Raw genomic sequence first — 16,504 nt, 5'->3', positions numbered from 1 at the left:
TGAAACCAGAAGTGCTGTTAACAATAACGTCAATTCCATAATATTACTTGAGCTATAAAGGCGACTAACTTTATTCATTTTTTAATATTGTTAAACAAAATTCTAAGTCTGCAAACATTTCATTACAAATGGTCTAAATTTATAAAATGTTATATTATTTTTTACGAGCTTCATTGTGGGACTATTATTTTGAAGGAAAATCCCCGAGGTCACAGCCTTATTCTTGCTGGTAGAACGGGTCAAACTCCAAACTAGAGTCATCGGGTCAAATGTCGTCTCGGGCCGAACTGCGCATATGCAGGCCGTCAAATCAAAAAGTTGTTTTTGACGAAAATGAAAACATACCTGTACCTTCAACAGTTTGGAGTAATAATATGTTCAACAACTAAGGAAGAATTTTCACTTCGATCATTGATTTCTCAAACCATAGGTTGGTTTGTTTGGTTTGTTTCACAAGCGTTCCCGGAAGTCTCGCGATGTTGCGCCCATACAAATAAGAATTAATTCGTATTTCTATGGTTGCACCTCTGGGTTTAGAAACTCTGTGCTAGAGTCGTCTTCAAACCTACTTCCGTGTTCTAGTCAAATCATTTTTGAAAATTCCTTGTTTCCGATCAGAGGCGAGCCCAGAAACGCAAAAAAAGCGCCGGCCAGGTGGAAGGGTTTTTACTACCGTGCAAGGCAGCCTATAGACCAGTAGTAAAGGAACACGATAACTACATGTATACAAACCGTGGTTAATTAAGTCTTTCCACGAATAGAGTACATCCTTCACCTAGTTTAAACATTCTGTCTTATAGAGCACATGTTCAACTTCCTTAAGAAAAACATGATCTCAAGGGATTAAACAAAAAAAATACTATAGTACCAATAAAGTGCAATTGATGTACAGGGGGAATGGAAACGTGTAGTGTGTGTTGTGGAATATTGATTGAAAATATTTCAGATACCGGAACTTGTAAATTCAATGAGACTTCACTACAAAGTAACAAAGCCGAGCAATTCCATGGAAGAACTGATTTCTCTTGCCACAGACCTCAGGCTTTATAGGTTTCCACTTTCAGATAACACACATGGTCACTCCCCTCTACGTAGATGATTAACACCCCTTGGCCTCTTGCCATCATTATCTTTCTGTCTCAATTCTTGCTTGTTTACCGATTCTATTGGTGGCTTATCCATACACAAATGCACGTGTCTGTCCCGTGGTACTACACAATGGCTCTCCCCAAGCCTGTAATGGCACAGACATACATACATAATGCAATTGTATGTCTCAACGCTAGTCATAGGACAAGGTAATTACTTCCCTCAGGCCTATAACAGCACAGGCATACATTTTCTGGTTACGTTCTTGTTTTTGCACGTCTAGTGATTAACACCATGTTGACCCAGTCTGTACATTCTCCTGAGCTAAGCCTTTATTCTGCTTACACATGTCTATGAATTAACCCTATGTTTTCTGCCTCAATACTTATGGGAGAACAGTCTGGATACTTGGAAAATCAACCATAGTCATGCATTTTCACCTACATGTGCAACAGGGGCAATTGAAGGCAAGCTTCACCCAAAAATATATATTGTTAAAACAGTTCTAGCCTATCCATCGATGGGTAACAGGGTTGAATGTTATGCTTGACATTGTCACTTTTCAAGCACAAAACACCAGAAAATTGCCAAAAAGAGCCACTCATCTGCTGTTACAGTATTATTTAACCAAATGTAAATATAATATAGTTTCACCATATTAAAATAAGAATTCAGTTCATGTAAGAGGCTTGACCTTAAAATTAGGGAAAGACGTAAATGAATCACTAATCACATGAAATAAATAATAATCATAAAAAATGACTGTCAAAGCAAGAACATAACTAGGGCTTTACAATGATGGTGAAAATGTGGAGAAGTTTTCGGTTAAAGTCGGTTCAAATCTTCCTAGAAGTTGGAAAAACGAGACTAGGTGAAAATGCTAATTATTGGCACTTTAGCAACAAATGTATACAAATTCCAATGTGGTATATTTAAGGGCACTTATTTTAATATAAATGGCAATGTTGGTGCACAATTTCTACTTAAAATATCAAAAGGGACGCTAAATGTACTCTATTCGTGGAATGCAAATTCAAATCAAATCAAATGTTATTTGTCACATGCACCAAATGTTTACTTACAAGCCCTTAACCAACAATGCAGTTAAGAAAAATACCTAAAAAGAAGAAATAAAAGTAACAAATAATGAAAGAGCAGAAGTAAGATAACAATAGCGAGGCTATATACATGGGATAGAGAGTCAATGTGCAGGTCGTGTTATTAAAGTGTCTATGCATAGATAATAACAGAGAGTAGCAGCAGCGTAAAAGGGGGGGGGGGGGCAATGCAAATAGTCTAGGTAGTCAGTTAATTAGGCGTTCAGGAGTCTTATGGCTTGGGGGTAGAAGCTGTTTAGAAGCCTCTTGGACCTAGACTTGGCGCTCCGGTACCACTTGCCATGCGGTAGCAGAGAGAATAGTCTATGACGAGGGTGGCTGGAGTCTTTGACAAATTTTAGGGCCTTCCTCTGACACCGCCTGGTACAGAGGTCCTGGATGGCAGGCAGCTTGGCCCCAGTGATGTACTTGGGCCATACGCACAACCCTCTGTAGTGCCTTGCGGTCGGCTGCCGAGCAGTTGCCATACCAGGCAGTGATGCAACCCGTCAGGATGCTCTCGATGGTGCAGCTGTAGAACCTTTTGAGGATCTGAGGACCCATGCCAAATATTTTCAGTCTCCCGATGGGGAATAGGTTTTGTTGTACCCTCTTCATGTTGTACTCTATTCGTGGAACAACCCGGTAATCATAAGTATAGGATGATCTGGGAGAATCAATTATTCATCATGATTCAACTCTATATCATTACTCTGTACAAGATTAAACAATATCATGAATGAGCAGCATTAGGTCAAAATGGATGAGAAATAGTCTTGGACAAATGGAAGGAGCCCTTTTCTGGAAAGCATATATTTAATGTGTCAATAACAGCAGTCTGGCCTTGGGTTGTAAAACTACCGGTAAATGACTAGTGTTACCATCATTGTTGGTAATTAAACAGGTAATCTATGGCAATCTATGGTAATTTATACTTGAATAAATTTGACTTTGAATAACTTAAAATTTCTAATAATATAAAGTATAACTTTTTTTTATATCTGTGTCCATATTGTTCATGAGTTTCTAGTAGAGACCATATGTTTCAAGAGAAAATAGCCTAATTAATACCCCAAAAAAGTATTAATTAACAATGGCATTATTTTCAATTCCCTCTGCAACTCTTCCAACTATTGACTTTTTTCACAACTGCGCTAAAACATTTAAAACAAAGACATAGTAAGATAAATAAAAGTCAAAAGATAAAAGATATTTCATGCTGAAAGCTTCATATTAAACACAAATGTTATTATTTATAAATGGTTATATTTAGGACCATGTTTTACAGATATGTCATTCAAATTGTATTTTTTTTCAAATCTTATTTTATTATTCTATATATTTTACATGTGATGAAAATACCATGTAGATAATAGGCAGAATCTACCGCACACCCAATAGATTAGTGAAGGTGCTGGAAGGAAAATGTCTCCACACACTTCCAGTCATCATTCAAGTTAAATCAAACTTTATTTACATACGTATTACAAAAGTATCCATTATAGATCTATTTATCTGAAACCCACAGCATTAATGATCCAGAGTTGCTTTGCTTTTCCTAAAAGTGTTGTCCACATCCTGCCTTTTTATTGCCATCTACTGACAGATCTCTATGTCTTAATTACATTTTTCTTTCAGTTTTCTTCAGTTTCTTTGTGGACGTGCTTTTACCAGACTGAGTAGCCATGTTGTTTCACTCCTTTGTCAGTTTATGAGTGGTTAGATTCCCCTTGACATTAAATCTTTCCTGGAGTCACCACATTAAAAGTGTTTATTTCTTGTTTGAGTCAGTATGAGCCCCTCTCGGTCCCCTTTCCGACTGAAGCTTTTCTCACAGTCACCACAGCTAAATGGTTTCTCCCCTGTGTGAGTCCGTTTGTGCACAATTAGGTTCCTCTTGACGCTGAAGCTTTTCCCAGCCACTACAGTTAAATGATTTCTCCCCTGTGTGAATACGTATGCATGGTTAGGGTTTTCTTGCGATTGAAGCTCTTCCCACAGTCACCACAGGTAAATGGTTTTTCCCCTGTGTGAGTCAGCTTGTGCGTGGTTAGATTCCCCTTGACAGAGAAGCTCTTCCCACAGTCACCACAGCTAAATGGTTTTGCTCCCGTGTGAGTCAGTTTATGCTTCATTAGGTTCCCCTTGAGACTGAAGCTTTTCCCACAGTCGACACAGCTAAATGGCTTCTCTCCTGTGTGAGTACGTATATGCATGGTTAGGTTCTCCTTCCGATTGAAGCTCTTCCCACAGTCACCACAGCTAAATGGTTTTGCTCCTGTGTGAGTCAGTTTATGCTTCATTAGGTTCCCCTTGAGACTGAAACTTTTCCCACAGTCACCACAGCTAAAATATTTCTCTCCTGTGTGAATCCTCATGTGCCTGGACAGATCTCCTTTGTATTTGAATGACTTGCCACAATCAGGGCAGGTGCAGGGTTTCTCCATGTGACAGAGTCGGACATGGGCCTTCAGTGTACAGGTTTTGCAGAAGCTGCATTCCCTGGGTCTCTTCTTGTTTAGAGTTACATGACTCAGCAGGTCAGCTTTTGGAGCAAACATTTCACCACAGTCACAGCAGCGGTGAGTTTTTCTAGACGTCATGCTGGGTTTGGAAGAACGTTTCTCCAATGGTGGGCTGGAATCCAATTGTGGGCTGCTGTCAAGTCCTACTGGGTCTCTGCTTATGGCTGAGCTGTGGCTGGAGGCATTGCTATCATTATCTGGAGGGTTACGGGGAATGGCGAGACTCTTTGGGTGAATCACAGTGCCAAAAGGTTTGAGATCCACTGGTATAGAGTCACACTCTCTGTTTTCCACAGTCTGGGTTTGGGGAAGAGTCAAGGACCAAAGTGGGTCCTCCTGATCACATTCACTTTTCACACAGGAAGGAGTGAATTGGAACTCTATGATATCAGCCTCCAGCCCTTGAAGCTGCTCTTCCTTCTGACTGGTCCTGACTTCCTCCTGTTCCTCTTTAATCTGTGTGGGCTCGGGGTCCTCCTGCCCCAGACTGGGGCTCCACTCCGGCTCACAGTGCTGCTGCTCAGGGAGAAACTCCTCTTCAGATACTGTGAGAGAGAGCTGCAGGGAGTCTGTAGGGAAGGGGAGGAGGAGCAGAGGTTAGCTATATAGGAGTTAAGGTAGGCCTCCGTGCTACAGCAAACAAAAGAAAGTAGGATGGATTCCCGACAACAATGACAAATATCCAACAAAAGGGCTTACCAAGTAAAACGTTGAAAAGGACTAATTCGTGGCAGAAAGGAGTTGGAGCACTAAACAAAAAAGGCAGAGATGAGTTTCTTATTTGCCACTTTAATCCATTGTTCAGGATGAATTCAAGGGACTGACATTTCAATGTCAAGCTGATGTCTTCCCCAGAGTGACCTGACCATTGCGCTTAGCTCCTATTGATAGCCTAGTGACCTACTGAGACACGACAATATAAAAATAACACGATTCAAGATAAATAGCAAATAATAGCACAGAAGAAGAAGAATCTGGTGTCTCCTGGATCAATAGACCATGTCAAAATAAAATATATACAATACCAGTCAAAAGTTTGGACACCTACTCATTCAAGGTTTTTTTAAATAAAATAAAATACTTTTTTCTATATTGTAGAATAATAGTGAAGACATCAAAAATATGAAATAACACATGGAATCATGTAGTAACCAAAGAAGTGTTAAACAAAGTAGCCACCCTGTGCCTGGATGACAGCTTTGCACGTGGGGGCAATTTTTCGCCAATTTGCAAGAGGCTGAATGTATCTCACTGGAGAAAGCATCCAAGCGAGCGAAACAGCGCTCCTATGTCTCTGTATGTGTAGGCCATCTATCTGATGTGGTCTGGTCATAAAGAGTATGACATTGTTGATGCTAGTAGCATTGAATGCAAGGGAAGCCAGAATATCAATTTAAACAATCTGACATCTTGTTCTCTGACCCTCAGTACTGGTGCACCACAGGGCTGCGTGCTGTCCCCTCTGCTCTACTCTCTCTTCATGAACCAGTTTACATCTCAGGAGACCTCAGTTAAGGTCTTTAAATATGCTGACGACACTACCATAGTCAGCCTCATCACAGACAACAATGAAACACAGTATCACTGTGAAGTGGCTCGGACGGTGACGTAGTGTAAGGACAACGACCTCATGCTCAACGCTTCAAAAACCACAGAGATTGCAATAGACTACAGGAGAAGAAAGAACCTCAAGGCTCCCGTCATATTCACTGACCAACCAATAACACTGACAGATTATTTCAAATTAGTCGGCACTTACATCAGCGACTTACTGAAATGGGACATCAACTCCAACCACATCATCAAGAAGGCCCAGCAGAGACTGTACTTTCTAAGACAACTGAAAAAGTACAAGGTTAAACAACAGCTGCTGGTTCAGTTTTACACAACCATCATACAGAGCATTCTCACATCATCCATTACAGTTTGGTATGGGAACACGGACCGTCACAGTGAGAAGAGGGTGGACTTTATGGGTTGTTGATATTACATTTATGAATTGTGGTGGTGCTATTCGCCGACTGGTCAAGCACTTCGAGCCCCGGTACACACTACCAAGTAGGCGCTATTTTTCAGTTGTTGCCCTACCGGAGTTACACAGTATTGTTGAAATGCACATCCCTGAGCTACTTGCTACTGCTATTAGCTTCAAGACTGACATTTGGACCAGCGATGTCAGCCGCATGAGCATGCTGCGTCTGACAGCACAGTGGGTCGACGAGGATGTCGTACTGAGGAAGTCTTGACTGCCACACCACCATTACCACTCCCTCGCTTCGAGTATTGCTGTGATCACAGAGCTGTGCTATAGGCTACCGGGTCGACCAACGCCGAGACTGACAGTACACGCTTGACTGTGCCAGTAAGATAGCTTAATATGGGCGGGAGTTTCGAGCCCGGACCTTGATAAATATTTAGGCGGGAGTCTCGACCCCAAAGCATGACAGGTCGGTGCCAAAAGTAAGTATAACTTTCTCTCAAAGCATCCGAAACCGATACTGAGGCAATCGAAAGAATACACGAGACACACCAAAACAAAAAGCAATTTTTTGTTACCTTTGTCTTGGAATACACCTCAATTATGTGAAAATCCAACTCCCAGCCTCAGATGAGGATACACTTTGCATGTTTTGCTTGGGAACTGAACATGCTCAAGCAGCTGCACAGGGTAGCAGGTCTTGCACTCACTGTCAAAAAATCAAAGCATCGAAATCTCGACTTGCACGCTTTGGGGGGCGGAGCCTCCGGATATTTATCAGATGAGTCTGCTACACAAATCAATGATCATTCCAAACCCCAATAAATCCCATCACGGATCCTCGCGTAGACACAAATCTCAATGCACTGAGATGTGCAAGGAGATTAAGTCACTGGACAGTTGTACGGCAACCATAGGGTCTGCCTTCGAGCATATTCTGGCCAGGCTTCCCCTGCCGGTACCAAACCCAACCCTTACCTCTGAACGGAGAGTGGTTGTTGAATCGGATGACACTGATGTTCTGTCCAAAACAGCCTCCCACTCTTATGACACAGACTATGAGTACTCTGATGCTATGTACCACAGCCCTAGCATCGTCCAGTCTCAGCCACCGGCCTGGCAGTGACGGTTGACTAGAAAATATCATTGTCTGAAATCTTTGAGAGGGCAAGCAGGAAGCTCAATGTGGAACATGCACCTACTGCCATGGTATCCACATCCAAGTTTGATGAATTCCGTTCTCCTGTTGTTCAAAGACTCTGTGCATGAGCTCCAATGCACTTGGAGCACGCCAAATGACAAAACCCCTGCCATGCCAAGCATATCTACAGTTCATGGTGCAGATGAAAATGGTTTTGTCCATTTCCCCATTCAGTCAGTACAACCAGGCGATTGGTTCACCACAGCGGACCGGAACGACGCATACATTCATATCCCAATTCTACCAGCACACAGAAAATGACTGAGATTTGACTTCGAAAAACACGTTTTTTAGTTTTGCGTTCTACCATTCGTCCTTTCGCTCGCCGGTCGCATTTTCAAAGTGGATAAGCGCAGTGCTAGCTCCTGTTCACCAAGCAGGAGTCAGGGTCCTGAACTACTTAGACGATTGGCTAATATGTGCAGGATCACCAATCCTTGGCATACACATCCATGGTCTCACATCACCTCTCAGAGTTGGGATGAACAATGAACTTGGAAAAGAGTTCTCTGGTCCCCACTTCCTGGGCTTGACACTGTACACTCAAATCATGTGAGCAACACTCTCTCCAGAAATAGTGGTATCTTTGAAAAATTGACTTTCAACATTCAAACTGAGAAAACAGGTGACAGCATTAGAGAGTCAGAGGCTCTTAGGCCTCCTAACTGCTGCAGTCCATGCTATACCATTGGGCTTGCTCCCAATGTGGCCAAATACAGTGCTGGTAGAACAAACACAATTTATGTCCCGGAAGGGACAAAAACAAAAAGCTGACAGTTTCAACGAGTTGCTGGGGAGCAATACAATGGCGCTTCAAATTCCTAGTGGAGTTCCCCTAGGCGCAGTTCACAACCAGGCGACTTTGACCACAGACACCTCCATACAGGGATGGGGAGCAGTCTTGAACCAGTCAGGGGTTCATGGTGTAGGGTCAGCAACATGGACAACTCACATGAACGTACTGGAGCTCAAGGCGGTTCCCCTTGCACTCCGGCACTTCTTCCCAGTACTGAGAGGACAACATATGGACAGACAACACAACCGTGGTTACACATATCAACCGCCAGGGCGGACTGAGGTCAATGGCACTGCACCAGGTAGCAAGGGAGCTACTGCTTTGGGCAAAACGGTCATCTTACATCACTCAGAGCAAATACACCTGCCGGAGGTGGAGATTCAGGCTGCAGAGCTTCTCTCCAGAGGAGGCCCTCTTCAATCTGTTCGCATTGCAAGACTTAACCCACTGTCCTATGTCATGGATGGGCAACGTTTGAAGGCCCTCGGATCAACATACCCGCGAGCAACTGCGGCCCCTCATGATGAGTTCAGATTTTTTGTGGGCCCTACCCCCATCAAAGTTGCCCGTCCCTGTCCTATGTGGTTCTCCATAAAGGGTCCAGCAGGCGCACTCGGGGTTGATGCCCTATCACACAGACGGCCAAGGGGGCTGATGTATGCGTTTCCACCAAATACCTTGGTCCCTCAGGTTTTGAGGACGATCAGCCTCGAGAGCGCATCAGTTATACTTGTTGCTCCACATCTCTCTTCAAGCGGACCTCCTATCACAAGTCGAAAGGCAAGCTTTGGCACCCCAAACCCAGCATACCGAAGGTGTGGGTGTGGCCGCCTTGTAGCTGCAGGGTTGACCTCCTTGGTAATTGATACAATTCAGGCAGACAGGCATCCTTTACTCTAACCCTGTATTCCTGGAATGTGGAATGTGTTCAGGAAGTGGTGTGTCGACCATGCAGAATCACCTGCCCAATTTATGACATTTTGACTTTCCTCCCGGAGCTTGTGGCTACAGGGTAGTACCCTTATACATTCAAAGTGTATATGGTACCCATCTTTATGGGTCATGACCAGATTGCAGGTGCATCACCATAGGCAAACCCTCTTGTATCGCAATTCATGAATGGTGCCCGCAGGTTACGGACCAGCAAAGCTCCTTCAGTACCCTCATAGGAGTTGTACGTTGTCCTACAATCACTTATGTGCCCACCATTTGAGCCCGTCTTCACTTGAGCTATGTGAGCGTTCTATTGGCAATTTTTTAAGTTAAGCGTGCTTTCTACCCCATCCATCATGCCTCAATTTAGCAGAAGATGGATCTAAGGCAGTGCTTCGGCCAACTCCAGCATTCTTACCTAACGTTAACCAGCCCTCACAGGAGATTTGTGAGTTGCATACACTTTGCCCGGTTATGGCATTGAGTGCCTATCTTGCTGCAGCTAGAAATGTTGGTCAAACAGAACAGTTTTTGTTGTGCGTTATGGGGAGAACACCAAAGGGCACCCTGTCTCAAAGCAGGGACTGGCACATTTGATTACCACTACAGTGTCAAAATCATACAGTGCAGAAGGTAGACCGACTCTACACAGTGTGATAACATACTACACCAGGGGCATGGTCACTTCATGGGCCCTGGACTCGATCTGTACTGCTGCAAGTTGGACTACACCCACCCAAGACTGGATTTGATAGAAGAAAAAAATTACTTGAGACTTGACTTGGACTTGGAACCTCAAGACTCGGGACTCGACTTTGACTTGAGACTGAGTCTTCGTGGATTAATCTAATCGCAGCCAGAGACAATAGCCACAACCTTCTGGGCAGAGTTGCAAAGAAAAAGCCATATCTCAGACTGGCTAATAAAAAGAAAAGATTAAGATGGGCAAAAGAACACAGACACTGGTCAGATGAACTCTGCCTAGAAGGCTAGCATCCCGGAGACTCACTGTGTTTTGCGGTTACTATTTAATGAAGCTGCCAGTTGAGGATTTGTGAGGCCTCTGTTTCTCAAACCAGACACTCTAATGTACTTGTCCTCTTGCTCAGTTGTGCACCGGGGCCTCCCACTCCTCTTTCTATTCAGGTTAGAGCCAGTTTGCACTGTTCTGTGATGGGAGTAGAACACAGCGTTGTACGAGATCTTCAGTTTCTTGGCAATTTCTTGCATGGAGTAGCCTTCATTTCTCAGAACAAGAATAGACTGACGAGTTTCAGAAGAAAGTTCTTTGTTTCTAGCCATTTTGAGCCTGTAATCTAGCCCTTTTGAGCCACATCCCTGCTCCAGATACTCAACTAGTCTAAAGAAGTTTTGTTGCTTCTTAAATCAGAACAACAGCTTTCAGCTGTGATAACATAATTGCAAAAGGGTTTTCAAATGATCAAATTTCTAATGATTAAATTATAAACTTGGATTAGCTAACATAACGTGCCATTGGAACACAGGAGTGATGGTTGCTTCGATCACGTGGACTGGGATATGTTCCGGATTGCCTCTGACAATAACTTTGATGTATATGCTGACTCGGTAAGCAGGTTTATTAGTAAGTGCATCGGAGATGTCGTACCCTCTGTGACCATTAAAACCTTCCCTAACCAGAAACCGTGGATTGATGGCAGCATCTGCACAAAACTGAAAGTGCGAACCACCGCTTTTAATCATGGCAAGGCGACCGGAAACACGACTGAATACAAACAGTGCAGCTATTTCCTCCGCAAGGTAATCAAACAAGCAAAGCGTCAGTATAGAGAGAAAGTAGAGTCGCAATTCAACGGCTAAAACACGAGACGTATGTGGCAGGGTCTACAGTCAATCACGGATTACAAAAAGAAAACCAGCCCCGTCGCAGACATCAACGTCTTGCTCCCAGACAAATTAAACAACTTCTTTGCTCTCTTTGAGGACAATACAGTGCCACTGACACGGACCTCTACCAAAGCCTGTGGGCTCTCCTTCTCCGTGGCCAATGTGAGTAAAACATTTTAACGTGTTAACCCTTGCAAGACTGCCGGCCCAGACGGCATCACTAGCCGCGTCCTCAGAGCATGCGCAGACCAGCTGGCTGGTGTGTTTATGACATATTCAATCTCTCCCTATCCCAGTCTGTTGTCCCCACATGCTTCAAAATGGCCACCATTGTGCCTGTTCCCAAGAAAGCTAAGGTAACTGAACTAAATTACTATCGCCCCATTGCACTCACTTCCGTCATCATGAAGTGCTTTGAGAGACTTGTCAAGGACCATATCACCTCCACCTCCACCGTACCTGATACCCTATACCCACTCCAATTGTCTTACCGCCCCAATAGGCCCACTGATGATGCATCACCCTGCCCCATCCCATATGGACAAGAGGAATACGTATGTAAGAATGCTGTTCATTGACTACAGCTCATCATTTAACACCATAGTATCCTCCAAACTTGTCATTAAGCTCAAGACCCTGGGTCTCGACACCGCCCTGTGCAACTGGGTCCTGGACTTTGTGACGGGCTGCCCCAGGTGGTGAAGGTAGGAAACAACATCTCCACCCCGCTGATCCTCAACACTGGGGCCCCACAAGGGTGTGTTCTCAGCCCTCTCCTATACTCCCTGTTCACCCATGAAAGCGTGGCCATGCACGCTTCCAACTCAATCGTCAAGTTTGCAAACGACACTACAGTGGTAGGCCTTATTACCAACAACGACGAGACAGCCTACAGGGAGGAGAAGAGGGCCCTCGGGTGTGGTGTCAGGAAAATAACCTCTCACTCAACGTCAACAAAACAAAGGAGATAATCGTGGACTTCAGGAAACAGCAGAGGTAGCACCCCCTATCCACATCGACGGGACAGTAGTGGAGAAGGTGGAAAGTTTTAAGTTCCTCAGCGTACACATCACGGACAAACTGAAATTGTCCACCCACACAGACAGCGTGGTGAAGAAGGCGCAACAGCGCCTTTTCAACCTCAGGAGGCAGAAGAAATTTGGCTTGTCATCTAAAACACTCACAAACTTTTACAGATGCACAATCGAGAGCATCCTGTCGGGCTGTATCACCCGCCTGGTACGGCAATTGCACCGCCTTCAACCTCAAGGCTCTCCAGAGGGTAGTACGGACTGCACAACGCATCACCGGGGGCAAACTACCTGCCCTCCAGGACACCTACAGCACCTGATGTCACAGGAAGGCCAAAAAAATAATCAAGGACAACAACCACCCGAGCCACTGCCTGTTCACCCTGCTATCATCCAGAAGGCGAGGTCAGTACAGGTGCATCATAGCTGGGACCGAGAGACTGAAAAACAGCTTCTATCTCAAGGCCATCAGACTGTTAAACAGCCATCACTAACATAGAGAGGCTGCTGCCAACATACATACTCAAATCTCTGGCTACTTAATTAAACGGACTCAATAAAGACATCACTAGTCACTTTAAATAACGGCACTTTAATAATGTTTACATATCCTACATTACTCATCTCATGTGTATATACTGTATTCTTCACCATCTACTGCATCTTGCATATGCCGCACGCCATTGCTCATCCATATATTTATATGTACATATTCTCATTCATCCCCTTACATTTGTGTGTATTTGTGTGTATCAGGTAGTTGTTGTGAATTTGTTAGATCACTTGCTGCATAGTCGGAACTAGAAGCACAAGCATTTTGCTACACTCGCATTAACATCTGCTAACCATGTGTATGTGGCCAATAAAATTTGATTTGATGATCATGGGCCTCTGTACGCCTATGTAGATATTGCATAACAAATCTGCCATTTCCAGCTACAATAGTAATTTACAACATTAAAAATGTCTACACTGTATTTCTGATCAATTTGATGTTATTTTAATGGACCAACATTTTTGCTTATTTTTCAAATACAAGGACATTTCTAAATGACCCCAAACTTTTGAACGGTAGTGTATTTTTTAATGCATCATTATTATTATTATGAGTGGTCTGGGGTCCTAAGCGACTGCTCATGTTGCTTCTGCCTTACATCCACTTGGAGTAATAAGGCACGCTCCAGACAATCACGCATAGATTTTTGGCTGGTGTCTAAATGTTTTGATAAACAGGGTATTTTTGTTAACATCCTTGACACCCCCCTTACTGATCATAGAGCTATTTATTTAAACTTTTCATCTCTGATAATGGCCTTGGCAGAGCATCCTACTGGAAGCTGAATAGCTCTTTATTAAAACACGAGTTGGTCAAGATGGAGATAAACAATTTAATTACACACTTCTGGAACAAAGCTATAAATGACAATTCATACAGTAATAACTGGGAGCTTTTTAAATATGAGGTTAGAAAATATTTAAGAAAATATGGGAGTATTCTTGTCAAGACGAGGAGAGCTGAGGAAGAAAGTGTAATTACAAAGATCACCTCTCTTGTTCAAAAGCATGTTGAAAGTCTCTCAGAGGAGGACAAATCTGTTCTGTTTGAGCTACAACACAAGTTGGATGATATGTATAAACTGAAAGCAGAGGGAGCCTTTCTCAGATCTAGGAAGAAGCTGCTAGAGGAGGGTGAACAAAACTCATCTTATTTTTTCAGGTTATAAAAATACCACTCTAAAAATAATACAATTCAACAATTAAATGTGATCCCAAATTAATCTCCAACTTTAGCTGCAACTTCTACATGAATTTATATAGTTCTTAGTATTGTGAGGTTTCCTCAACTCTTTTCTTTTGACTCTCTGGGGGATGTGAAATATATTGGGGAGGCTGAGAGGGAACAGTGTGATGACCCTATTATAGTTGAATAAATCATTTATTCTATTGAACACCTTAAAAAAATAAGTCTCCTGGGACTGAGTTTTACAAAACTTTTTTTCAACAGTTAGCCCCATTTCCGTTGGAGGACTTTTCTGAAAGCATTGCAAATAATGCTCTCCCTCCCAGTTTGACTCAAGGTCTGATTACATGAATAACTAAGCCCAAAAAAGACTTGGTTCTCCTCGATAATTGGCGTACATAAGGACCACAAAATATTAGCCTCTATATTTGCAAAAAGAATTAAGGCAGTATTGGACTCAATTATAGAAGAGACCCAATCTGGCTTCATGAGGAATAGCAAGGTCACCCAATTTCACCTTACCTCTTCCTGCTTGCAACCCAACTTCTTACAAGTTTTGTTAAATCCAGCGATATCATTTCTAATAGAGATATTACCATAAATCAGCTTGCAGATGACCCCACCCTCTTTTTGAAAGATGCTGACCAGATTCCTAGAGCAGTCGATGTGACCAAAGCATCTGGTCTTTCCCTATTACGGTTGTGAATTGTTTGCTGTTAAAGACTATGTGATACCCTCTATATACAATATTCCAGTCAAGGAAAAAGTAACATACCCTGGGATTACCATATCTAAGGATCATCAGGAAAGATGCTCATTAAATGGCATACATATTATTGAAGAAAACAGAAAGATATTCATAGATTTATCATTTTTAACATTCTTGATGACTTTCGGGTTTTTTTATGGGAGAATGTGCTGCCCGGTTTCCTTAACTATAATAAAGATAAAGAAAAACAATTTTACTTCAATTTTACTGCGCTAATGGCAAAATCTTATATTCATACATGTAAATTCACTAATAAAAAAAACACTCTTCCGTGTTTTCTATAAGGAATTAGAGCAGTACATTAAGACCATTCTACATTCTTCTAATAAGAAAGCTGTTAAAACAATCGATATGTGTGTTTCTTTTAAGGTCTTTGTATAATCTGTAATTTTCTGTAGCCCCTAACATATGTTATCATTGTCTGTCTGTATACTGTTTTTTCTGCAATAAAACTTTTAAAAAGATATACAAATAATAATAAAAAGAGTTGAGTAATTGCATAGCTTTCATGTCGTTCGCCTCTGTGGGGTTCAAGTGGAGTAATAGAGACCACCCCGCCTGTTATGGTGACATATCACGTGGGTACAGTAAGGGTGTGGCGTGACCGTAAACATGTTTGATATTAAGCATCTCCATCACATCGCGTGAACTGGAAAAGAGTTCCCATGTGTCGTTCTCTAATCAGAGAACCACGGTTACATCCGTAAACAAACGTTTTCGCGACGCAGACATTGTTTTTATCCATGTACGGTAAAAGTTTCAAAACAACTCCTTTAGCATGGTTGAAACGGTGATCGCTGGTAGCTTAATTAAACAGTTAATTGCTTGAGTAGAACTATATATCAGTGGAATAGCATACGAACCTATTCTACGTTGTTTTATCTCTGGTGTGATCCACAGCAGTCTCCGTAGCCGATCATTCTCCTCCTGGTACTCCACTACCGTTTTCTCAACTGCCCCGAAAATCTCCACAGCAGCCGCGGTTAAACGCTCATTTAAAAACACGCGCAATAACTGTAGTTGATACATTTTCAGTCGAATGTGAGTTAGGTAGGTAATTTAGTTCCGACAGTAGGCTATGTCATTCTTTACTCCACACAATTACATGCAACATCAATACAGACAGAATGGGTTTGTGCACAGGCGCACTTCACAGAGGAGGCGTTCCCTAAAACGTTCTACAACACGCCAGTAGGAGCTTCACCCACCTACTTGCATGTTCTTTCCACTATGCTTCATTTGCACCCACTAAACGACACAGATCAACTATCTTGGGTTAGTTATAGATATATTGGACAAAGTCGTCTCCAATGCTACTTCCGTGTTCTAGTCAAGGAATTCAGCGTCGCTATCGACATGGGCAAGGCATCCTACAGACCAGTAGTAAAGGGAGACGATAACTACAGTGCCTTCAGAAAGTATTCGTACCCCTTGACTTATTCCACATTTTTGTTGCGTTACAGCTTGAATTTAAAATG

General features: G+C 42.7%; 1 protein-coding gene across 1 annotated transcript; it reads right to left on the bottom strand.

Annotated features, from left to right (window-relative positions):
* Window positions 1-3,637: 3,637 nt before the first annotated feature.
* On the bottom strand, window positions 3,638-16,191 carry LOC110532067 (zinc finger protein 33A-like). The gene is made up of 2 exons (XM_021615676.2): window positions 15,890-16,191; window positions 3,638-5,280 (listed from the first exon to the last, which is right to left on the bottom strand). The coding sequence occupies exons 1-2, from the start codon at window positions 16,053-16,055 to the stop codon at window positions 4,115-4,117; spliced, it is 1,332 nt and encodes a 443-aa protein (XP_021471351.2). The 5' UTR covers window positions 16,056-16,191; the 3' UTR covers window positions 3,638-4,114.
* Window positions 16,192-16,504: the final 313 nt, after the last annotated feature.

Source organism: Oncorhynchus mykiss, chromosome 9, assembly GCF_013265735.2.
Source record: "Oncorhynchus mykiss isolate Arlee chromosome 9, USDA_OmykA_1.1, whole genome shotgun sequence".
Classification (NCBI taxonomy): domain Eukaryota; kingdom Metazoa; phylum Chordata; class Actinopteri; order Salmoniformes; family Salmonidae; genus Oncorhynchus; species Oncorhynchus mykiss.
Note: the sequence above shows the minus strand (reverse complement) of the source record. Positions and strands in the feature narration are given on the sequence as shown.

What these genes read in the sequence shown, in the direction of transcription:
- LOC110532067 (XM_021615676.2), bottom strand. Translation starts at nt 16,055, where the DNA reads ATGTATCAACTACAGTTATTGCGCGTGTTTTTAAATGAGCGTTTAACC. An exon ending in GATAAAACAACGTAGAATAG is followed by an intron (nt 5,281 to 15,889) that starts GTTCGTATGCTA and finishes CCTTCCCTACAG; the next exon opens with ACTCCCTGCAGCTCTCTCTC.